This window comes from Cariama cristata, unplaced genomic scaffold, assembly GCF_000690535.1.
Source record: "Cariama cristata isolate BGI_N322 unplaced genomic scaffold, ASM69053v1 scaffold4623, whole genome shotgun sequence".
Lineage (NCBI taxonomy): Eukaryota > Metazoa > Chordata > Aves > Cariamiformes > Cariamidae > Cariama > Cariama cristata.
Window position 1 is genome coordinate 94,565 of NW_009608816.1, and position 16,361 is coordinate 110,925.

The 16,361-nt window shown below is 38.2% G+C and overlaps 1 protein-coding gene across 1 annotated transcript in view; it reads right to left on the bottom strand.

The window, feature by feature from the left end:
- Positions 1–291: 291 nt before the first annotated feature.
- Positions 292–16,361, bottom strand: part of LOC104159394 (vitellogenin-1-like) — a 43,277-nt gene continuing 27,207 nt past the window's right edge. The window contains exons 21-36 of the mRNA XM_009697291.1: positions 15,654–15,873; positions 14,612–14,781; positions 13,507–13,975; positions 13,040–13,332; positions 12,900–12,956; positions 11,795–12,028; positions 10,521–10,727; positions 9,327–9,469; positions 8,670–8,808; positions 7,334–7,469; positions 6,436–6,622; positions 5,912–6,009; positions 5,219–5,313; positions 4,954–5,113; positions 3,580–3,741; positions 292–610 (exon numbers count right to left, since the gene is read on the bottom strand). Coding sequence (XP_009695593.1) covers positions 492–610; positions 3,580–3,741; positions 4,954–5,113; positions 5,219–5,313; positions 5,912–6,009; positions 6,436–6,622; positions 7,334–7,469; positions 8,670–8,808; positions 9,327–9,469; positions 10,521–10,727; positions 11,795–12,028; positions 12,900–12,956; positions 13,040–13,332; positions 13,507–13,975; positions 14,612–14,781; positions 15,654–15,873 — 2,889 coding nt within the window. The 3' untranslated portion in view covers positions 292–491. The remainder of the gene's footprint in view (positions 611–3,579; positions 3,742–4,953; positions 5,114–5,218; positions 5,314–5,911; positions 6,010–6,435; positions 6,623–7,333; positions 7,470–8,669; positions 8,809–9,326; positions 9,470–10,520; positions 10,728–11,794; positions 12,029–12,899; positions 12,957–13,039; positions 13,333–13,506; positions 13,976–14,611; positions 14,782–15,653; positions 15,874–16,361) is intronic.

The following is a 16,361-nucleotide window of genomic DNA, read 5'->3' on the forward strand; positions in this document are numbered from 1 at the left end:
AACGTATTTTTTTGCAGAATGGTTCCAAGAACAGACTTTGCTCTTTACCAGAAAACATAAAAGAAAACAAATGCTTACTGTGTCTTTAGTACGCTAAATATGAAATTCTTTGCACAATGGAATGTTAGCAGTAGCCGTAATTGTGTTTTCCTTTCATCACCTAGTGAACATAATTTTAAGAGAGGACTGCTGTAATTATATTTCAGATAAAAGGAAGCAGAATTTCTGGATAATATTATAGTTGGTCTGATTGTTTTGTTGATAGGGAAAAATAAAGAGAGACCACATGAATAGTTATTTAATGAACAACATATTTATTAAGCAGTGCAGACTGTACATAATGCATTTGACTTTGGATGCAATGCAGTAGGCTTATTTCCTTCAAGCACCTTTCTTAATATTTTACTACAGCTATTACATTCCCTTCTTATCTGTCCAGCTATTCAATTATTTGTATAGTATGTCTATAGCACAACACTAAAGTGTTTAGCTTAACTACAGTCACCAGTGCAGGTACAATCAATGTCAGCATCCACAGACTCCACAACATCCTCAGATGCAGATTTCTTATCACTGCTTCTCTGCCATTCCAGCAGGCTTACAGCAGTATCTGTCAGAAGAGTGAAGCCATTGTTAACTAACATCAAGCAAATTAACACATTTCAAGGAAATACTGTTTTGATGGCTGCCAACTCCCGCATCAAGTAAAGAATGAAATCCTGCCCCCACAACTGACATCTAACTGACTCATTGACTTGGAGCAGGATTTTCATCCATGATGTAATTACTATAATACTTCCCTAAAACCAAAATGAGTAACATTTCATGAAGCACAAAGACAACAGACAGGAGGCTGTAAAAGTGCTGGAGGTAGCCACTGTCAATGTAAGACTACCACGTACCAATACACATCAGCAAACACTTTTTATGTTAGTGCTGCATATCACTGCGTATTTCAGCCGACTATTTGTCGAAGTTCATTCTGAAGGATAAGCCCTTTGGAGAATTTTCAGAGGTTCATAAACTTCTAATTAAAGTTTCCCATATATTGTGAAATCTGGCAGAGCATTGTCAGTTGCAGTATTAACCTTACCACACTGCTTTATCAACAGCAGCTTGAATAAGCCATATCCCTTAATGCTGAAATAATCTAAATGGAATAATGATATTCATCCTCCCAATAAATATTCTTAGCTAGTTGGAGGTTTATCATTGCATCTGGAAGAATATTAGGACATCCATTCAGATTAAGTTTGTATAATGAGAATGGGTAAAGCTTTCATAATTTTACCTCCATTTGTTTTATCCCTTAGTTGGACAATACATTTATAACGTGCCATCTCTCATCACAGGGAAATCTGGAGACTGCTGTATGGGTTCAGGTTGTATCAGTCACTTATCTCCTGAAATGCTAACACCCTCCTTGGCTAAATTACTGTCCAACCTGAAGCATAGGTTTTGCATAATAAACTGGGTAATAAATATTTCCCAGAAAGGTGCTGGAGATGCTTTGTAAAAATACATAATATTTTCAAACTGTGAAATGAGAAATGCTATAAAATGTCTGACTTCTGTTTTTTATATACATTAATTCTTGTTATGTCTCTTACTCTTGGGCACACTGTGGGTCTAATTCACATTCATATCCATGCAGGAAATAGTTCCCTTTGCAAACTGGGTCATGGCTGAGTAACTACAATCCCTATGGGTAGGGTTTGTGGTATATTTGAAATGTAAACCTATATGTGGAGTTAAACTTGGAGTGATATCTGCCTCAGTCAAGACTCTAAGACTACAGTCTCACTGATTTGAGGAGAGCAGGGGAAATTCTGCATCCTTTTACTTCATTTTATCCTCGCTCCACTGGTGACAGTGATGGGGTCCCTCTCTTTTGAAACAGCAGGCTATCAGGTCTGAGTTCTCATATAAAGAGCTGAGAAAAGGTCTTTGTCCAGTGTATGCAAATACATGTTCTCAGCTTGAGAAAGATGAGGATTTTGTTTCTACTTCTTCTCCAAGTAATTGAACAAAGAAAGAAAAAGAATACTTTTTAAGGGCTGGCCTTGTATTCCTATTGATCCTTAGACTGAGGAAAAGCAATCATCTTGCTAAAAAACTACAAATGGCATTTTTTTTTCCTTCCTCCTCCTTCTCCCCCTCCTCTTCAGGATAAATAAATAAAAAAAGCCCTTCATTAGGAGTGCTGCTAGCAGACTTCCCAGTCTCTGGTTCAGTAATGAACCAGAGAAGCCTGCAGTTGCTGTAAAAGCAGCACTAGCTGCGACAACTAACATATCTTTTTTTCTGATTCTTCTCTTTTCTCGCACATTTTTGTGAGAGAATGAGACAGCTTTATTATAGCCTAATATTCTGAGGCAGTGAGTGGCCTGGGGTGATGACATTTCAGAGATACAGACTTGGACACACAAAAGAAATCTGTGAAACATGGATATGACAAGATTTTAGAAGTTTTTTTTTGTTGAGGGTGGGTTTTTCTTTTCATAAAAGGATGCATCTATTCACATCTCAGGGAGCTGTCAGAAAACTATTAGCACTCTTTCTGTGCTACTTGTTGAATAGGCTGTTGTAGATGGTTGACTATTATAGAAAGATACTCATTGATTTTATGGGCTGATTCAGCACGTTGCAGATATTAATAACACAAGCAAAGTGCAAAGTTCTACACAGATGTTTAAAATCAGACATAAAATACCTGTTCCTCTCCAGTATTACTCAACACAGGGGCTCACTGGCTTCAGTGAAACTACACTAGATTATCCCAGCTAACAATGGATTTGGCCAACAATGGTTAACACAGAGAACAGACCACTTCAGTAGATACTCCCTAATGGTAGGTTTCCCTCTAAGGTATATATGTACTGTGTAATTCATTAAAAAATTTAGGAAGGAATGTGCCAGAAAGATCTGTAAGTTCCAGGCTGGATTCTCCTCTCATGCGTCTATAACTTCAGTGTGCATCTGTGTTAGACAATGCATCACATCCATGACAAATTGGTGAAAGTGAAAGGAGAAAAAGGCCTAGTATTTTTTAAAATCTGGGGCATGAGTGTCTGTGTATAAAATACCTTCAAAAACAAACCATTTTTTGGAGCAATCTAGAGAACATTTCAGCGATGTGTTTTTTGCTGATGTATTGCACAGTGGCATAGCATGGCAGCCTAATCACAGCAGTCATGTCACAGTACTTGACTGACTTTCAATTGCCTTGCTTGCCCTGGTCTACACAAAATTGCAGGCTGTAATGTGCATAAAAGGACTCAGTGTTGCTTATCTCAACTTCATGGAGATCCTGAAAATGTGGAAAAAAATTTATTGATCACTGCTACCCCTTTTACCACCTCAAATGTCTTTCTCAGACGATGCTACCTGCCATCATCTAAACTAGCTTTTAGCTGGGTAGTACTGTCAGTGGTTATAGCAAATACTAATGGGATTAAAAACAGCAGCTCAGAGAGGAGCCAAAGCAATACAGGTCTGTGCATGGCTGTGTTGTTTTGTTCTTTCGAGTGCTCTAACAGAGCTCCTACAGTACGTGACAGAGAGAGAAAAATATCGTACCTTTTGGGAAACAGTGGAAGCCAACCTTAACTGAAGTTTTTTCGATTGGAGTACAGTCTTTCATACATTTCAGTACTGGGTCAACAGAGTAGCACGTAGATTCCTCTCCATCAATAGTAGGATTTCGATTCAGCTTCACATAACTGCGCTGCAGCTTGCACCCTAAGAGTAAAAGGAAAGGTAGTTAAAATTGTAGAAATAAATCCCAATCGATCCTTGCAATAATAAAGGTCCATATTTTCTCTTCATCTTTTATTAAAACACAGGTGCCTGACAAACCATTTTCACAGTAGCAAAGTTATCAAGATAGGATGATAATAAGTTGGGAGATAGAGGAAAGAGTCTGAAAGAGGAGCTATTTTTAAAATCTAATTGCACAATATAACCCAAACGGAATCATGTATACCCAGTTTTTTTAGAACTACATAATACACAGAAAATAACCTCTCATGTCTGAAGGCTATTAAGAATAGATACTGCAAACACAATGGCTACTTCATTGCATTAGGAAAAATGTCAACTGTAGTGAATGGATAAAAAAAAAAGCAGCATTTATATAATAACATCAAGGATAATTTTTGTATTGGATGATTTTTCTAATGCTGCAATTATCTCACTGGAAAGGTATAATGTAACTTAACAGGATCCCAGCTATGACTCCATTTCCTGACACACAGATAAGTACAGAACACACAGGTAAGTTCTGTTGCCACTGAAGTCAAGGAGAAAACAACCATTAACTTCAATAAAGTTATCTCAGGTCCAAGGTAAATGGAGACCTCCAGAACAAAACTGTATTGATGTTATGGGAGACCATCATTATTTTTCCACCTACAGGTGAGAGGAAGCTCTTTTACTGTAGGAATATTTCTAAATATTTCCCTGAGACTGCACCCTCAGATGGTGCAGAACAAAAATGAAATTTTGTGCACTCTGAAAATTTACATAAACTTAAGCTCTGACACTGCGTTCATAGTCTGCAACTTGTTTGATTAAATTAAGTCTGCAGATAACACCTGAAACAACTTTGATTCAGTGGTGAAAATCACACTTATTTCAGTACAAGCAAGATTAGGCCTGATTTTGCCTCTCCAAGAAAAAAGCTACTCAATGTAAGAAATTACAGTGGAATCAAGTCTTCAACATTGAACTGCGCATGAGAAAAATACTTTTGCTGTAGTATATATTCTCTATATTCACAGGCAGTGTTTTAAACAGTCAGTGGTTAGTGAAGTTAAAATGGATATACATTGCTATTGTCTTTTCTAAGTAAAAGATATGTGCTGCTTTAAAAAAAACAACTTTCTAGCTATTGGCACAGGAAAAGTGAAATCATATTCTCTCCAAGCATAAAGTGTTTTCAGAACTACTCACCACCAGAGCAGGTTTCTTCTAGCAATACCCATGAATGAACAAAAGCAGAACAGCTGTGTGCCTGCTTATGATTTGGCATTAGGAGTTCATTGTGCTTTTCTCTGTCATTATTTCCACAAACTCCACAGGTCTTTCCTCTCATCCATGAAGCAACAGTGACCTATAAAACAGCCCATCTTTACAGTGAATACTGAAGTGTTGGTCTGTTACATTGCCACGGTACTAAACAGAAAGTAAGTAGTAACCTTGAAAGTAAGCCCAATACCTTAACGATCACACCATCAAAAATCACATTCTTCAGTCCGTGTGTTGGAGCTTCCACGATAACTCTTGTTCCATTTTTATAAATTTTAACATTGTCTGTAAAAAGATAGTGAATCATAAGGTGATCTGCTTAATTTGAAATTAATAGAGAAACTGAGTAGCACAAAACACACCATAATGTATTTTCCTTCACAATGAAAATTTTGCTGTTACAGGTGGAAATGTTGGGTCCTTTTTTGTGGAGAGAGAAAGCAAAAATAGAAGAAATCTCTTTATTTGTAGAAATATTTTACTGCTGTCCCCTACAGTTGGAACTGACTTTGGTATCCAGCCTGCTAAGTCTTGAAATGATAATGACATTGGTAGTGTTCCAGCTAAATATCTGAACCAAAGCATCTAACTGTGACTATAACAAGAAATTTTCCTAAACAATCACCAACCTGGACATACCATATATATAAGAAAGGTCTTTATTTACCTGTCAGTTATGCTGGAGGAAAGTAAGAGTGTATATACTATAGGAAACAGGAACATAAGTCAATATAAATATTAAGAAAGTAAAGTCTCTAGTTTTTCTTCGATTAATCCCACTTGCATTTTCTTTACATTGAGATTTTTCTGTGGAATTTATAAAAACATATTGAAGATATTTAGTTTCCAGGTTAGTCCTGGAAAAGTGGGTATCACAGCTTACCTTTTTCATACTTAGAAACTCCACTGTGTGATACAATTGGTTCTTCATTGCATGCCACAAGGAGAGATGAATTTGCGGCAGGACAGATTGTGATATTCCTTCAGAAAAAGAAAAAAAAACCCAAATAACTAGTCATTAATTTAAAATGTGAAAAGTAGAGATATTTGTGATGAAAGCTAGCAGAGAACCAATTTGAATATCTGAATTTTGAATGAATGAATGAGCTGTTTTCTTTCCAAACTGCAAAATCCATTGGGACTTTGGGTTTTGAGATTCCATCTGTACAGAAAAGACAGCATGGGGACTTAATAAGCACGCTATCAGATAACGGTGGCTATGAAACTGAAGATAAGATTAACTAAACCAAAGAGTCTCAGATGAGGATTCTTTCTGGAAATCCTGTCTTTCCCCAAATATCTGATTGCAAACCAGTTTCACCTAGGAGCTAGACATGTCCCATCCCCAGACTAACTCCCTGAAACTTTATACCTAATTCCTGAACCCTCAAGATAAACCACACTTACGCTGAGGTTGTATTTATGTGAACCTCTCTTGAAGAAGACTGAGGATAAACCTTTCTTGTAGTAATGATGAATTTTGGGTGTTCAGTACAGTCTTGGACCACTATCAGGTCACAGCTTTTATTCAAAGAATATGTACGGCTCACATGATCAAATGTTTTGAAATCTCCCTCTCTGACTTCACATGTGGCTGCAAAACAAAACCAGAAAAGAAAAGGCAGATGTGACAATGGCATATGTGTTGCTGCAAAGTATTGGAAGTCACCTCTATGAGACTGAACTACCCAGCAAACATGAAAGAAACTTCATCATCTCCTTGGCAGAAGCTTTCAATGCTGCCAGAGTCTGTAAGGACAGGATAGCACTACAGAATAACTACCAGATATAGACTATACTAGTATTGATTTCGATTACATGCTAAACACAAAACTCAAGTTAACAGGGACCAAAATGTACCAAATTCTTGAGAAACTAAAAATAGTAACTAACCATGATAAAAAGTAGTTCACATTTCCCACAGAAGTGCTAGACACCGACCAGCTAAGACTCACATGACTCCTTTTTGAAGAAAATAAACAGGGCAGAAAATACACGATCTGCTTTGTACACATCATCTGATGCCTCTCAATGCAGAGACAGCACCTTCTTAGAAGGGGCAACCTCCAGTCTTTGCAGACAGGAGTGATTCCTGAACACTGAATATTTACGTCAGTTTGAAGTCTCTTCATTCACCTACCAACAAACATGCTTCTAAGTGAAGGAATGAGCTGTTGACAAAGCAGGATTAGAGATGCTATGCTTTGCTATGAGACCACTACAAGGAAGGCAAGGCCCAGTCATGGCAGAGGACGGATCTACAAACATTGCTTATTCATGAGACAAGCATATAAATAATATTTACATTGATCTTCTTGTGCTATTTGTGAGGCTATTTCAGGAAATAAGTTCCAGGCAGTGATATCTCGAGTCTTGTAAGGTGGAGATGGGCCTAAGGGCAGAGTGAATGGCGTTCGGAGTGCCTGACAATAAAATGTTACCTGAAAAAGCAGAAATGAAAATACATTAAGATAAATTGAACCATATTGCTCAAAATATGACTGCAAACAGAAAGAAACTCTTATATTAAAAAAAAATAATCTTGAAGATGCATTTATACAATTGCAGTTCTGTTAGTCTCTCCAGGATGCACCCAAACCTTAAGCTTTTGTGAGGAATCATTGTCTTCTCTTCCAGTCACACCTCTTGACTTTTTAAGAAATTGTTAAGGACATTGGAAAGTAACTGACATAGATGAAGTTTAAGTGACAATTGACTTCTAAAAAAATAAGGCAACAAGTTAAGTAACTCAGTGAATTGATGGATGTGTCTGGAAAAGTGAACAGCATCCATTACAGGCTGAAACCCCAATGCTCATCATGCCAGTTAAGATCCCTCACTGTAGCTACAAATTACATTCACCAAGAGAATCAAATTAACGCCTAGTGTGCCTACTTCTTCATTATCATATATTAAAGATCCTACAATACTGAAGCACCACGGAAGGTTAAAGACACACTAATTTCTCTGTGTATGAACAGCTAGCTGTTATTAATTTGCCAGAGGTCCATAGGGGAAATTTTTCAAAGCGGTGTGTAGGGATTTGGTGGACAAGGACCAATTAATCAGTGGTATTCTGCAGATCCAGCCTGTGCAAGGTGCTCTGAGAGTGTAACTAACTGCCCTAGTTTGGTTAAGGCAGAGCTGTATTTGTAGCTGTAATACCTTGCTCGTACCTGTCTCATCAAGCATGGTTACTGCAGATGCGGGACTTGAGTGTCAACACAGATAGATGCCATACATGGTTGCAACGGAGTGCAAGGTGTTCTCAAAGCCTCCATTATCTGCTCTGAGACCCCTATACATCCCACAGAACTAGTCACACTGGGTAAAATGAATAAAGCTGTGCGTGTGGAGCAGTCATACTTGAGACAATGTGGGCCTAGCTTCTGCCCTCAGCATGGAAACAAGGTATTTGACTACAGGGTTTGATTTTCAACTTACTGCTACATTGCACCAAAACAGCACAAAATCAAGAGTACTCTTGTCTGTACTTCAAGACCCATGTAACGTAGTCAGGTATATAGCAGCTTCTCTAAAAGGGAATGTTTTGCCTTTTTTTCTTTACATTAAGTATCAAAATGTTATTAGTTGAAAATCCATTCAAGGTAAGGAAAAGGAAAACAAAAATTGACACATACCCCAGGAGCTTTAATTACTGTATCAATTGTTCGTGGAGATGTTGCAGCTGCCCTCACTATAAATTCATGAGATGGATTTCTCTGAGGTACTTCTGAGAAGCCCAACACGAGTGCTGCACCAGGAACGTATTGCATGAATCTAGAGATAAACAAGATGTGACAAACTCAGGTACATGAGCAAGAGCAGACATGGAGGAATGAGGACTACTGGCAGTTCTGAAAATTCAGGGAAACAATGGAAGAACTGAAAAGTAAAAAAAATATTACTTTGGGTCAAATTAAATGGTTGATTTTATCCAGAGGGAATACATTGGTTTTATTTTGCTCATTTTAACTGGGTATTTTTTGAGACTGAATAGAAGAACATTTCAAAATGAAAAGGCATTATGAACTGAAATGTCAAATCATTTGATATGGAAAGTGACACTAAGCATGTCAAGTTTTTAAATATTAGGGGAATATCTTTTAATATGAAACATGTGGAGAAAGTAGAACACATTCACAAAATACTTTTGTGCCATTGAACTTGTCCTTCCCATCCAAAAAAAACCTCAAACATGTTTAAGTTGAAAAACTTCATCCAATTCTTTCCGTATTTTTATAAAGCCAACTAGTGTAAACAAGGCAAAATAACTTAGGAAAGAAGGAATTACATACGCCCTGCTGGTCTTTTTTATCCAGGATGGAAGATTTCCCCATTGCACCTTCATCTGCACGGCCGGCTTCCTTGCGAGTTGGCCTGTGGTAGCCACAGCTGCTATCCTGTAGTCCCGGCACTCCTTGCCCCATCTCAGTCTGGCCTTTACAAATAGGGAAACAGTTACCCAAATGTCAGGAAAGAATCACATAACCACCCTTGACCATTTCAAAATGCAATTTTTTCTTCTTTCCCAAAACTTTACATTGATCCTTAATGTTTCCAGGTCTTTCTTTTGCTCTAAATAGGTTTGCAGAGAAATTTTGACTACATCTGGAAAAATCTGAGGCATAGCAGGAAAAAAGTTTGCTGGGCTGTGCAGAGCAACATATACATGTTCCTGTCTCAAAGCAGCCCCTGAAACATCAGGTTTGTCATAATTTGCTGGGATTTCCTTAGACTTCGTAACTTCATAATTAGTATGTATTTTTTTGTAGAAGATGACTGCACTATAATTTCTATTAGCCTCCTCCAATACCTGTTGATTTGAACCCCATCCCACTTTTTTCAATACTGAAATATCATGCTGAATTTGTTATTGCAGCTGCGAAAAGCAGAGGTTTCTAAATTGTTATGCAAAGATCTCTTGCCTTAAAGGCACATGGGAAGTACAGCACAGTGAGATGCAAAAAAAGAAAAGGAAAGACCTATTCCTTCATTTATGATGCTCTCCCAGGCACCAACCCATTAACTGACTTTACTTTTTCCATCTTTTCATATAAATCCTAAGAAATACAACATTTCAAAATCATTTGAGTTATGAGTCATCTGAAATGAATTATATCGAGAAAAACAGCCAGATTCCCAGACAACCAAACTCATAGTAGACCAAATAATAAATAGGTAGTAATGAAGCAGTCAATTTTTCAAATATTTTTTATACTTCTACCGGTCATATTTTGATGTATTTTGAAAGTCAATATTTTTTTTTTTTGCCAGATTTTGAAGTGGCTGATTTTTTAATTTTTTTATTTTTAATTCAAAAGAATGGTGAAAGATAGGAATATATTCTGAAATTTCACAAACTTTGTGAAACATTTCAAAATATGTATGTTTTTGCAGTGTAGTTCTCCTAATCAGCAGGTGTTCTGTGCTTATTTAAAAAACTCTGGGCTTTTTAGATGGCTCTTGGGGAGAAGTGCCTGTGTGCTTACCTGTGCTTTCAGAGGCAGTATTACAGCATCAGCACACACTTTCCAATTGGTTTCAGCCAGCTGAACCACAACTAGTTGCACATCAACTTTGGCAGCATCAGAACGAACATATGCTGTAGCTTGATAACCTTGATTTCTGTTGTCACTCCTTACTGCCTGTGCCACAATCGTAATGCCAGGTGGAATTACATCTCCCAGGAAGTTGCGCTGAAAAACAACCCCCAACCATCTGTGCTTAAGTATTTCTGTGTATTCACTGGAGAGCCTACAGTCCAGTTTATGTATACTGATAGCAGGAAGCATCCCTCGTCCTTCATCAGTTTAGTTTGCAGTATGTATTTCTATATCCCCAATATTTAAGGGTAAATTTGGGTGGAATATTGATCCTTTCATGACCACCAGGAATTTTCAAAGACATGATTGTTTAGGTGAGGGATCCAAGACTCTTCCAAACTATCTTTATGTACATAGTAAGATTTTGTTCATCATTTTAATACTTCAAATAGCTGCCTACAATACATACAAGATATCTTCATAGCAGTATACACATTCACACCATATTTTACTATACTACAGCTCCTTTAAGCCAATTGATTATTTTGAAATCCTTCTTAGTAGCAGAGTTCCCATAGACATTGCTTGCATTTGCAGAGCTAGTTTTTCTATTATTATGTAGATACTTTAGTACAATTATAGAATACTAAGTGTGTAATAAAGATAAAGATGATCTATGCTTAATGTGACTTTACGTTTACCAATCAGTAATGACCATGGAGAGTCTGATTTTAGTTATACTCTGCATGCACTCATGACCTCAGGTCTACATATAAAAATAATTAGGCAGACAAGTTAAAAAAAATCTTTAAATAAAAGCTATTTATTTCCTCCCCAATTTTACCTTAACACAATCTATTTTGCATTGTGGGATTTCATAGGAAAAAGAAAATTCTTTCCCCTTTAACTTACAACCCCATTCCCTTCAATTTTTATAATTTCCAAATCCAAGCTTTCACATACTGCAAGCACCTTTAGAAAGAAAGGAAAATATACCCAAGAGGCCAGCAAACAAAACCCTGAAACCAAGGGAATTTGGAGAAATATTTTCATGGGGGAAAAATATCTCAATGGACTTTGACTTTCAGTTTACAGACTTGACTTGCAGCGTACTTCCTGAGCCTAACCCCCTCAGTTGGTTAGAATGCCACCAGCTCCACAGTTGCTGCTCAACAGCCAGCAAACCCCACTGCTCGCTAGTACCACACAGATAGTAGTACCTCATGCATCACCCTGGAACCATGGCTGTGGTGGATGCTGACTCCTCTGCTCACATGGCTCCTCCTTGAGCTGTGGCCAGCATTTTCTCCATGGCGGTGGCTGCTGCTGCTGGTGGTGGTGCCGCTCGGATGACTGCTACTGCTACCGCTGCCACTGCTGCTGCTGTTGCTACGTCTGCTTACCGACTCAGAGGAAGATGACGATGAGCTGCTTGATATCTGATGATCTGGATGCTACAGAAAAAGGAAGTTAAAAAGTTATGACATGGCCTCTAGTTTTACAGTGTAGACATCAAAATCAGAGCTATCAGCCTCCCTCTATAGGTAACAGACTTAGACATATCTAGAGTGTTATTTTTCTTATCATATACAGACATGAAATATGTTGATTAGGAATGTGCCTCAGATACATCTGGACCCCTCTGCTGATAGGAAGGCTGTGTAGACAGTGATTGCAAATGGCAACATTACCTTGTCCAGGCCTAATGTCAGGGAAAATAAAAACTGACACTTAATAAGTGGTCAAATATATCCATATTTTTTTAGAAATAAAAACAATTACAATTTAATTTAAAACATTGTAAATCATCTTGGTCTTTCACAAGCAGGACACATAATAACTCTACAGGTAACACCTACAATAGCCAGTACATTATAATCTTTTAAATATATACTTGAAATACCTCTGTGCCATAATGCATACTGAACCTGGTTTCTGATAAAATCCACATACCTGATCATTCTGTCGTGCATGCTTAAAAACTGTGGACACAGCTATTCTCATTGGAAGATCCTGCTGTTTATAATTCCCCTATGGTCTTTGTTAACTTAGCTTTGGCTGCATTCTACAGCATCTAGCCCAAAGGTGTCCTGACCCAAATTTGAGGATTGCAAGTGCTGCAACAACAGAAGGATGTGGTGTAATAGTCACTATTTTAGCAATAAATCTGCTTATTTTGACCATTGTCAATGTTGTTATTGGACAGTATGGAATGCTCAAGTGTTAAATGAACCAAACAAAGCCCTTCAGTAATATGCTTGACCATATCAACTGTAGCCACCATGGGAATGTGCACTTGAATTAGAGACCTAATTAGGGACCTACCCAATGGACATGAGCAGACCTGAAGCGGAGCCTGTATACTTTTGGAAGGCGATATTCCTGCAAAATTCCAAAAGAAGTTATTACCTACAGCTCACTAAGGATCATCTCCTAGCAGAAGACAAAGAATTAGAAAATTTTACCCATTCTGTAGAAATGTCATAACTACCATGACTGTTAAATTGGGACTTGACATGTTTCGTCTCAGTTTGTCTGTCATATTTGCTGTGGCGATGGGAAGTACCAGTGCTTTCACTGCTGCTGCTGGTGCCACTGCTCGTGCTTCTGCTGCTACTGCTGCTACTCTCTGTTTTATGCTTCTGCTCACGGACACTTCTTTCTCCTTCAGCAGCACTGGCATGTGGAAATGGTGTGGTCTTGGACTGCTTCTTAGCCTTATGCTTTATACCAGATGCTTTGATACTGCTGCTGCTACCTGTGCTGCTGCTGTGGCTGCCCTTGCTGCTACTACTGCTGCCCTTGCTGCTGCTAGTCCTGCTTTTGCTGCTGCTAGTCCTGCTTTTGCTGCTACTGCTACTACTGCTACTGCTTTTGCTTATGCTACTGTTGCTTTTGCTGCTGCTGCTGTTACTAGTACTTCTGTTGCTACTACTACTACTACTGCTTTTGCTGCTACTGCTGCTGCTACTACTGCTACTGCTTTTGCTTATGCTACTGTTGCTTTTGCTGCTGCTGCTGTTACTAGTACTTCTGTTGCTACTACTACTACTACTGCTTTTGCTGCTACTGCTGCTGCTACTACTGCTACTGCTTTTGCTTATGCTACTGTTGCTTTTGCTGCTGCTGCTGTTACTAGTACTTCTGTTGCTACTACTACTACTACTGCTTTTGCTGCTACTGCTGCTGCTACTGCTACTGCTGCTGCTGCTGCCGCTGTCCCCAAAGGGGTAGAATTTCTTTCCTTTGGCTTTGGACTGTCTTGTTTTCAGATTTATCTGGGTGCCTCCCTGTGATGCTCTGTTGTCAGTGTCACTGCTGGAGGGGCTGATCGCTGTACTCTTGGAGCTTCCACTGGTGCTGCTGGCACTGGATGATGAGCTTCTGGATTTTCTTGTCGCCTAGTCAATGGTACCATTGGAAAAACAAAATTATTTTTCTGTGTTCCTGCAGAAAGCTGTAAGTAAAATCAGATACAGAGAGCTATGAATCCCTCTGCTGCCTCAGAAGACAAGATGTACGCCTGATAGCATTCTTACAATACATCACAATAAGGCAAATTCATAATAAAGTGTTAGAACTACGCATAAGTAGAACAATACCCCAAACACTTTTGTGATAATGAACATGTGTAGAAATTGTTGATCATACAATTACGGGTAACTAATGTTGGTAACGACAGTGCTGTAGCTGTGGCTATCTCAGGGCAAGTTGTGTAGGTAGGTGTCATATATTTTTGCTACAGTAGCAGTAGCTGGAAAGAACAGACTACCTTTTGGGCACACAACAGCTATTTCTCCCTCACAAGAGATTTTCAGAAAAACCTACAAAACCAACTTGCTCTTTCTAATGTCCTTCACCTGCAGAAGAGATGAATGCAAAGAAAAGACCTGAAGAAAGACTTGTGTATCCAAAAGCCTATCTTTATTTGCCAATTTTTGTATACTATCTAAACAAAGGAAACTATTTAGTAAAATAAATATAAATAACTAAGCTTTGTGTAATGTCTTCCTAGAAGTGGATTTTTACAGCAGTACCTGGTCATCAGTATCATCAAGGATTTTCTTCACTCTTTTAATTGCTGCCTTGATGGAAGATACTTGTGCCTCTGGATCTTCAAATGTTACTAAACGTACCATTTTTGTAGGAGCTTGGTCTCCTGCTTGAATTGTGACTTGCATTTTTTCAATAGGTGCCTCTGTGTAAACTGAAATTGCATCACCATAAGTATCACTGTTAGTATTAGCAACTGAATGATAGAATAAGACATTTTTTTCTGTAATTTGCTTAGCCATTCCTCCTCAAATTAAAATATAAGTGCTTATCGATGGGTTTTGGTATTGACCAACTTTGTTTAAAAAAATCTCTGTAATAGCTAAAGCACATACTGGCAATAACCAAACTTTAAAATATTAGCATGATACTAGATTCTTTTCAAGTCAGTAAACAGAGTGATCAGAGATTTAAGTCAAGTGGATTGAATTGCTTAACTAGATAACACTATGGGATAGCAAATTAGGCATCAAAGAGGAGCTGAGGCTCAACTCTTGAATTGTAAAGAAAGGCCCAATGGTTAGGCCATTAGCTTGATACTTAGGAGACCTAGATGCAGCGGCCTGCTGTGCTTTTACTTCTTATGATCATGGATTAAGACATTAAGGACTCAATCTTGGCAGGGTTAATCCATAATTCTCTTTAAGAGTCTGGAGTTTTAGAGTGTAGCTACAGGACACTGCATCAGATCTGTTGCCCATGTCCAATTGCTCTGTGCTTGCATCCCAAATCCAATGATTCAGGATGCATCAGACACGCTCTGCAGGCACAGATCAGCTCTGCTTGACGCTGGTCATGCTGAGTGGCATTGCTGGGAGAGTTGGGAAATCGCTGCTCAGACAAGTGGGGGAGAAATGAATTCCTGCTACTAGCATAGTCTGTTGCCAATACTGGCAGGGTTGGTAGTTTTAGTGGTACTTAAGATACAAAAGATATACATGTACATATACAAATATATATGTGTATATACACATACCCCTATCCACCCACCCATTACTTTCTTTTTTTGTGTACAGTTGTATTTACCTGGCTTGAAGCTCATTCTAAGGGTGTGCTCTCCAACAAGGTAATATAAAGGCACGTTTTTGATAAATGCTGCATGTACACTTTTCCTCTCAATGCACACTTGAACCCCAAATGTACTTGCATTGGAGCACACTGACTGAACAAATGGCTCTTTTTGGGAAGAAGAGTGCCCAAAGGAAAAGGAATTTCCTGATGAAACATCCTCTGCGGATTGTCTGTCCTATTAGATAATACACATGTCAAGTGAAACTGGACAACAGTAAGAGGAATTCTTGCATGTTATGAGTACATGTATTCTGCAGGAGGAATTAACCAGATTATTTGAGACAGCAAGGCTGTGACATGGGACAACTTGGTTTTCAATTGGACAAAATTATTAACTGAATGGCTTGATTAGACTATCTAGTGTAAAAAGAGCTTTGACATGACTGTGAGACTATATCAACTAGATGGTCAAAACATATCAGATGTTAGAAATTTTCACTCAAAACTACGTAATTTGCATGTGCTAAGCAATGCTTGCAGAAGAACAAATTAAAATTAATTAAAATTGGAATCAAATCCATGAAATGAAAATTATGATTTCCTAGAGCAATGAAGCAAATACCTAAAGACACATAATCATAAGCTTTCATTTCAATGTAATACAGGTTTGCAATTAATTTTTTACTCAGTTTATCATGTCTCACAAGATTCCAAACTTGTATG